The following is a 9,343-nucleotide window of genomic DNA, read 5'->3' as shown; positions in this document are numbered from 1 at the left end:
AGATAACGCCACTTCCGGTCGCCATTTTGGATTTCCGAACATAGATTCTATTCATACTTTTTCTCACGTATAGGTGTACGTGATGAATCCGCAAACAGATTTCTCCTAAGTCTTGCCGTTTCCAAGATAACGCCACTTCCGGTCGCCATTTTGGATTTCCGAGCATAGGTTCTATTCATACTTTTTCTCACGTATAGGTGTACGTGATGAATCTGAAAACAGATTTCTTCTAAGTCTTGCCGTTTCCAAGATAACGCCACTTCCGGTCGCCATTTTGGATTTCCGAACATAGATTCTATTCATACTTTTTCTCACGTATAGGTGTACGTGATGAATCCGCAAACAGATTTCTCCTAAGTCTTGCCGTTTCCAAGATAACGCCACTTCCGGTCGCCATTTTGGATTTCCGAACATAGGTTCTATTCATACTTTTTCTCACGTATAGGTGTACGTGATGAATCCGCAAACAGATTTCTTCTAAGTCTTACCGTTTCCAAGATAACACCACTTCCGGTCGCCATTTTGGATTTCCGAACATAGGTTCTATTCATACTTTTTCTCACATATAGGCGTACGTGATGAATCCGCAAACAGATTGTTTTTGCTAAGTCATGAATTGGAGGGTTCTATGACAAACTATATTAATTCTCGTAAGAGAACAAAACATGTCCTACGGGGCAAGTTAAGGGGGCATGTGCATGGCCAAAGTAGCAGCTGGCCTCTCCCCTTTCAACGTGAACTTGGGAGTGGCGCAAATTCCACGCCGGAACAGGCATTCTGCCCGGTACGGAAGTTGATGTTTATCGCGGCGTTACAAATCCAGCCGGTTGTACGGAAGCTGATCTTCACGTGTATTTTTCACGAGACACGCTTAATATCACGTACATCCGCAAGATCATGGCCTTGCGTAAAAAAAAATCAAAAAATTTAAAAAACAATAAGACTTTACCGCCGGGCAAACTGATCGAAATAGACGTCAAACAGAACACGGCTAAATTGATGATGAATAGCATGTATGGTCAGATGTACGAATTGAAAAACATTCCAGAAGAGATTCGCCCGCACGTCAATCAATTCTACGTTCGAAGGCCATACGGGAAAACCTTTACTTTTTTGGTTGGGCACCACGCCAGGGGGGCCAGGAATCCTAAAAAACAACAATTATTATTATTTTGTCTGTTTGCTTGCGTCACAATACACGCGCACGCGTGTGTGTGTGTGTGTGTGTGTGACACATCGTTCCCCCGAGAGAGGTTTACAAAAATCACGATATACAAACATTGTCGGAGTTGGAAAATTACGATATGGTGTATTCGCTCATTACTGTTGCCAGCCATAAATCTCTCTCTCTCTTCATCTTACACCAACGTTGCCATCTCTATTTTTCTTAGTTGTAAGTAAATTGCCAACACACTCTAGTTAATAATGCTACATATTATACACACACACACGCACACACATACTGCGTTGCCATCCATCTCTCTCTCTTTTACGGCAGTACATATTTGTTTAGTGTGTGTGTAGGTTGGCAAAAATTGCTTTATGCACTGTAAGGCAAGCCTCAAGCAAATTGCCAGCTCCTTGTTTGAGGCTAGGTTAGACCAAAAAAAGCTGTAGGTGGGCTGTCGGTTGTTTAACTCTTCCCTCTCTCTCTCTTTTTTGTAAAAAACTATGGCAAAAATACCAGTAGGTTGCCAATTTTGCTTTATGCACTAAGGCAAGTCTTAAGTAAACTTGCCAGCTCCTTGCTTTAGGCTAGGTTAGACCTGGTTAGGTTAGGTTGGGTTAGGTTAGGTTAGGTTAGGTTAGGTTAGGTTAGAGTGGGTGTTGGCAGCTGTCGGTTGTTTAACTCTTCCCTCTCCTCTCTCCTCTCTCTCTCTCTCCTCTCTCTCTTTTTTGTAAAAGGCTATGGCAAAAGTACCAGTAGGTTGGCAACCTTGCTTTATGCGCTGTAACGCAAGCCTCAAGCAAGGTTGCCAGCTCCTTGCTTTAGGCTAGGTTAGACCAAGACAAAAACCTTGGTGATTTTTTTTCGAGTAGGTGTTGGCAACACTGCAAGCCCCACTTCCGGTTGCAGAACTCTCAAGCAAGATTGCCAGCTCCTTGCTTTAGGTTAGGTTAGACCAAAAGAAACCTTGGTGATTTTTTCGAGTAAAATATTGGCAACACTGCGAGCCCCACCGAGCCCCACTTCCGGTTTGTGAACTCTCAAGCAAGATTGCCAACCCCTTGCTGTTTTAGGTTAGGTTAGACCAAAAACCTTGGTGATTTTTTCGAATAAGCAGTTGGCAACACTGCGAGCCCCACCGAGCCCCATTTTCGGGCGCAGAACCGGCCTTATTACCCTGCGGTAGATCAATGGAAGTATTTGTGTAAATGCCTTGGTATGATATGTAGAACATCGCCCGATACATTTACTGTAGATCATTTACTGTTACCAGACTTTGTGTTCTTCCCTCTTACTAAAGTAAGAGCGGTCCAGTTTTTAGTAGCTCAATATATTTATTATATTTTAGGACATAATTCAGTGTCAATGCACATTTCGCTGCAATATCACTACAGTGAGCATTATTACCAGATGGACCAAGCCAACCGCAAAACACTCTATGCAAATTTTTTGCAGGCCCTTCTCTTGTAAATACACCTAATTAGGTAATATAGATCTGATATATGTGTAATGTTATCATAGGATCATGTAAGTAGTCCCTACTGCATAAAATAAAGAATAATAATAATAATAAAAAAAAAAAGTCGGTAACGCGTCTGACTACCATGCTCAAGGTCCCGGGTTCGATCCCCGGCCGGTTCAAATCCGGGAACTTTTCTAACGGTGGAAGCGGCCCCGGCGCCAACCCAGCGTCGAATAACATGGGTACCTGGGGGAAACCCTGGGGGGTAAAGGCGGTCAGGGGCGTGATGCTGATCACATCACCCTCACTCACGACCGGATCAAGAAAGTGTGGGGCGTTACCCCCACACCCCCTATACGCCTTCATGGCGTGGTGCTATGCACAGGGGAACACTTTACCTTTTTTTTCTACTACATAATAGTAGTAGTGGTATTAGTAGTATTATTAGTAGTAATTCAGCTAATTAATTAATTATAAGTATTATTAATTAATTGTGATTATTATTATTTAATTAAAGTATAATAAATCAAAGGTAATGTGAATTTGGAGAAAGTTTTAGAAATAACCCCCCCCCCCCTGACGAAATCCAGCGTACGCTACTGGTCAACACGGTATAATCTGGCGAGCAGAAAACTAAATTTACTCTTGTAAGTGGTGATTACTTGCATTTGAAAAACTATACAAAAACAAAGCGCTCTGAACCACGACTTTCTCACTACAAATACTTTGCAAAGAATGAACCCACTTTACAAATTTCAATCTCCACCTTGCCTGCACTTGGATTAGCTAGGGTGACTCAGTTATGTGACCTTCACGTGCGCTCCAAATACCGTGCGTTCGACGTACGTAATCATTATATCGGTATATTCAATCGTGTGTATCAATTTGTAAACTTCAGGGCGGGCAAACCGCTGACTCAGGGTGGGTACCCCATCAGTCTGGTTACGAACCTGGGTAATTATCGCCGCCCTGTAAATGGCCAGTCTCTTCTTCCACCCTCCCTGAATATAGCTTCATTTTATAACTTTTCCTTGACAAAATTTGTTGTAAAAAGGCGATTTTTATACTGATAAAGGCTAGAGGCTAATCGGGACCGCACCTACAGTTTAAAGTTGAATCCGAATCGATTCGAAACGTGGCCCCAACGGGAATCGAACCTGCTACCTCATTATTACAGTACCTTCGTGTTAGTCACTAAACTACTGGTAAGATTGTGTGTCTTGAATTTGATATTGCAAAATTATAAATATTTGCTGACAGACGGAAGTAGTGAAAAGCAGATGCGTCAGAAACGAATACCATCATGCAAATAAAAATTAAACATTAAGATAGCTTTACTGCCTTTTTCATCTTTCCGTGAAGGGCAATGTCACAACATCAATTTACTTAATGAACTTCAATTGGAGAAATTGTGTTTATTAGCAAGAATTATGATCACTCAAATCATGTACGTAAATGTATTCGTGTACTTTCCGTTAATGTAATGATCTTGAAACAACACGGTCAGTAGTAACGTGCTCAAATGGAAAACATAAAGCATGTGTAAACTCATATTTCACGTTTACGATATTTTCTTCCGGCTCCAATGAACAGAATTTGCATAAAAAAGAAAGGTAAGTGTGCAGAGTATAAAAAGCTAATCCACTTCAGATTCATCATCATTCAACGCAAGACAATTGCACATACGAAATGGCTCCCAAGCAAGTTTTGGTTTTGCTGTCTATCTATCTTCTTCCGCTGGTTGCTTGCTCCGGTGTGAGTGATGAAGCAGCGCCTTCAGTACAAGCAGCACCCACAGAAGAACTAGGAACAGAGGAAGTTGGATACGAAGAAAATAGAGCTGTTAAGGAACAAGACTGGGGCAGTGTATTTGCAAACATTATCCCAATGGTTAGCAGTTGGACTTCAGATGTCACCGACGCACGTAAGATATTTTATAATTTAACCTTTACATTTCAAGTAATAAAGAAACTGAGAAGTTATTTTTGGTTTAACTGTGATAAGTTCCACGATATGACAATATATTTCCAGAATCGAACACGAAAGGTATGTTTGTGTCATTCTGTTCACTTCATCATCAACTTGATTAGTTCATCCTTAACGTCGCGATTAATCCAAGAGAACGTAAAGTGACTTTAAATAGCACAATATGAAGAAGGAAAGGAAATATGTCATTTTCTTGATATTTAACAAAATATCAAAAATTTATTAACATTTATATATTTTTAAAGCCTGTTGTTCACAATGCAATTTTGACGCCTTGACATTGAGTGTCCCCAACGAAAATTCTGATTTAGAATCCACCCGGCAATGGGTGTCCCTTCGTAAGTTTCATCTATTCATCAAATTATCTCATCCTCTTGATTATGCTAAAGAATTATATAAAATAAGAAAAACATAAAATACATTCAAAATACTATTTTAGAAAAAATTATATCTATTATTTGAGTTTTTCCTTACTAACGAAGAACTATGTTCGAAGTCATTTCAACACACAAATAGCATACTGAAAATGTAAATTGAGAATTATTCATTTTTTAATCATTCAGTTCTTTCCACACTGATGTTTGCTTACACATACATAGAACTCATTGAAATCTACACTTATTTTACTTATTTGAATTTTTAGAAAGTTTTAAGCAATAAGTTATATTCTAGGTGGCCACAAGCAGGCGCTGATCCTACCCTTCGCGGCTGCAGCAGGCTTCTACGCCCTTCTGGTGACCTTGGGCGTTGTAGGGGCTAAGTTCATAGGCTTCGCAGCCCTCTTGGTAGGAAAGATATCGCTGGTTTTGTCGGCCATCAACGGACTGGCCAAGATCTTCAGCCAGAAGCAACAAGCGCCCAGTTACGCCTATGTTCAAAGATTTAGTCATCCTGCACATAACTTCGTGGAGGAACCGATTCACCAGGTGCCACACTAAGGATATGACAGAGGTAAAGTTTCTTGTTCAGTGAATGTTGCTCGTTTTAAGGAGTCTGTTCATAACTCAAATTAGTTCTTGAAACTCTTCCGTCAACCAATAGTGAGGAGCAGTGGTGATAATTGTTGTTTTCCTCACCCTCAGCCCGCTCATGCAGAACTGAAGAGTTTGGTAAATTTTCCCAATAGATTACAGATCTAACGATAATTCAAAAACCAGAGCGATTCTGTTAATATTTCATTAGAAAATCGAAAAAAGATTTGCAAATATTGTAGACATTGCCAGAATTATATTAATTTATTTGTTGGCCAAAATCAAGTTTGCTTGACACTGAACGAACAATTAACAAGGCCTTGATTAATAAAAGATTCTTCGATTACAACATTCGTAGAAAAATGTTGTTAAAGCCCCACAGACAGTGTTCCCCCGACATCCACGCCAGTGGTGTTAGAATACCACAGATGTTGTAATTAACACCACTGAGGTTAAACCCAAAATGCAGTGTGGATCTCCTAGAAACATTGTATGTGTCCCTTTGATATCAGTGAATGTAAACACTGTTTCAGATTTCCATGCAAAGAAAACATTTTTTATCCTAAATGTGAAAGAGTTGCTCTTTATTGAAACTTTTGTCACAATTTTAAATTACATCATATGTAAAATTCATTTTATTTCCTTTGTTAATTGGGGTTCAAAATACCTAAGTATATATGTGTGTGTTTGTATATGTATATAGGCAGTGTAAATTCGATTAATATTATATTATTTTATTTGTTCTTCATTTCAGATTGTATATTCGTTATTTGCCAAGGAGTAGGGTTTGGAGGTACAAAATATTTTATTAAGCCACGATTTCGTAATGATCAATAACCATCAAGCTCTAATTGTAAATACATTGAAATTGTACACGTTTATTGTAAATAATACTCTGTAAATGTAATGTTTCTGTGACTGTCTGCGTCTAATGAATGAATGTATATTTAAATATGAAACTAGTGTGCATGCCTTGTAAATAAAATCTAATGCTGAATTAAGAATATTGTTTTTATGTTTTATCAAAGCCCAATTGACTCATTCTGTAGTGGAATTTCCATTACATACTTAAGATATAGATGGCCGTGTAGAAATAAATATGTTGTCTCCCATTATTTTCTCATCTCTGATGTAATATTTTAAAAATATATATATATATTGCTGTGAATTGGGTACTAGTTTCCAGTGGAAACTATGGAGCATTTGGAGGTTGGAGGTCTGTTCTCACCCGGAATGTTTTCGAACATTATAAATTAGTTATCAGTTGCTATTATTAAAATATTTATAAAGTAATATCCTTCTATCCGTTTCTTGCAAAGTCAAATATCTCTTATGTGTATGTTTTACTGCAAAATACTGTTACAAATATAATTCATGTGCTTACGGTGCTATGTCTTGCTCACAAAGAATTGCCACAATGTTGACGTTGTGTTTCTGAATACCTTATTATCGAACTCCTAAAATTGTAGCACTGGCAATACAAAAATAGCAACACCAATAATATCAGGTAGGTATAACGTGACACACATCTCCATGACAACCGGCAAAGACATCTCCCTCCATCCTGGTTATAGTCGCTTAGTCAACTTTATGGATTTTGTGGGTTTGAGAAGAGTATAGCAAGTTGTAAGAAACATTACGTTGCATTTTGCATAAAGTATAATCATAGCGATCAATGATTGTACAAATATTTAGAAATTTCACATTCCATCTCGTATGAATTGTTCCTCAATTTCATCAAACCTGCAGTTCACAGGTTCGTTTACAATCTTCACTTCAACTGGATAAGCATAACCATGTAAGTTACAGTTGCGCTAATTAGCTGAAATAAAAAGGTTTTTTTTCTTAATTCGTGAACAACTATGAGGAATATGTGCAGCTTGAGTGCGGTGTATATCATTGGAAAAAAACACCAATTATAGGCAACATTTACATAGTTTCAAATACAGTAGCTCATATGCAGATAATTATTATCATCTTCGAACTTTTAACATTTAAAACATTTTAAACATCATTAAATAAATGTGATTAAATTTCATTAATTTTATATAAATAATTCAAGGGTATCCCTTTGCAGAAGGAAAACACTAGCTCCCTAATGATAATAAAGATGATCTTATCGAAGTTTAAATATCTTACGACTTACCGAAGTTAAGAGTGCTGTGTTCATTGTAACGAATCCACCTAATGAGATCCGAGGTTTGTTGGTGTAAACTGTTTGAAACAATATCTCCATCTAAAACAGAAAATTTATGTTCTTTGAACACTGTGTTAATTTCCCTACAGTCTTTGTATTCATATATAAACTTTCAACGCTAAGATTTTTTTGTGCCAGAGATTGTATTAATAAATTTAGGAATCCATGAATATCTGTCCTTTTGTAAGTATATCTATAGATTTAATATTACATTTACTCTTCAGCAAATTCCCGAATAATTTTACTAACCCTAGCTCTCCATTTTGGGGTGATATTGTTATTTTACACTTTTTTCAATGGTGGACTAAATGTCAAACAGTGCCTTATGTTCTACTTAACCGTATATGCAGGTTAAGATTTACGGAGGGCAGGGGGCTTGAAGACACCCCCCCACACACACACAAAAAAAACGCCACTCGATTTCCCAGTTGTATGTGCGTATGTGCCCCTTACAGTTTTCACAATAAATCAACATACGAGGGCGTGCTCGTATGCATCCTATTTTTTTTTTACTGTATACACGCATTTTTTTATTTTGAGCAACCATGCATTGTACTCATCAGACTTTCATGCTTCTCAATAGCAGGTTTCAAACTTCTATCGCCAGAGGGTGCTGAACTATAGCGAAGAAAATGGCAGCGCCTGAAGGAGCGTGTTTCTAACCACAGAAAAAATGCCTCCCATTGACATTCATGAGAGAATGAAGGCTTTTTTATGGGGATGAATGTGAAGACGTCAGTACTGTACGACGTTGTGCTGTTCGTGCTTGTAATGAAAGCCCCAGCCGAGGAAATCTCGACGCGTGTGACGAGGAACGGAGTGGAAGGCCGCGTGCTATAACTGATCAAGATTATCGGAATCGTGTCGATTGACTCATTAGAGAGAACCGCCACATTACCTAATCAGAGCTTGCATTCAAGTGTGGCATATCACGGGAGCGCGTGCAGGCGATAATCGCAGATCTGGGATACCGAAAACTTTGTGCACGTTGGGTGCCTCGACAGCTCACTCCTGACATGAAACAGAAGAGATGGGTGGTCATTAATACTCGGTTGCTTCAGCGCTACGAACTTGAATGAGATGCATTCTTAAAAAATATCGTCACAGGCGATACACCATTTCGGCTGAGAAGTGACGCTGTGGCTCCGTCGTCAAGATCAACAATTCAAAATCTCTCGTTGGCAGACTTGTGTTGATTGCCAGAACGATTATGTGGAAAAGTAATTGTGTAGATATGGACAATAAAGTTTCTTGTATTCAAATAAATTCAACCGTTATCCAATAAGAAAAAAATAGGAGCCATTACTTTTCAGCACGCCCTCGTATCATGTCTTGTTATTTATCAACCCAGTAAATCACGTTACGTACGAAGCAGGATGCATTGCCCAGGAATATTTGACAATAGACAAGCTAAGTTTGTCATTTGATGAGAACGAGATAATGAAGTATTCGTTGTAGCTTAATATATGTTATTAAGTTGTACATCGTTGAGTTGAGGTTTTAAGTCCACTTTATGCACAGTAAGGCTAATCGGGACTGGACCTACTGTTTAAAGTGGG

The 9,343-nt window shown here is 38.5% G+C and overlaps 1 protein-coding gene across 1 annotated transcript; it reads left to right on the top strand.

The window, feature by feature from the left end:
* The first annotated feature begins 4,301 nt into the window (after positions 1-4,301).
* Positions 4,302-6,576, top strand: LOC145989326 (uncharacterized). The gene is made up of 3 exons (XM_083124661.1): positions 4,302-4,554; positions 5,289-5,567; positions 6,342-6,576. The coding sequence occupies exons 1-2, from the start codon at positions 4,320-4,322 to the stop codon at positions 5,552-5,554; spliced, it is 501 nt and encodes a 166-aa protein (XP_082980787.1). The 5' UTR covers positions 4,302-4,319; the 3' UTR covers positions 5,555-5,567; positions 6,342-6,576.
* Positions 6,577-9,343: the final 2,767 nt, after the last annotated feature.

Source organism: Lepisma saccharinum, chromosome 6, assembly GCF_977018435.1.
Source record: "Lepisma saccharinum chromosome 6, izLepSacc3.1, whole genome shotgun sequence".
NCBI classification, from domain to species: Eukaryota; Metazoa; Arthropoda; class Insecta; order Zygentoma; family Lepismatidae; genus Lepisma; species Lepisma saccharinum.
This window is presented reverse-complemented; position numbering and strand designations above follow the sequence as displayed.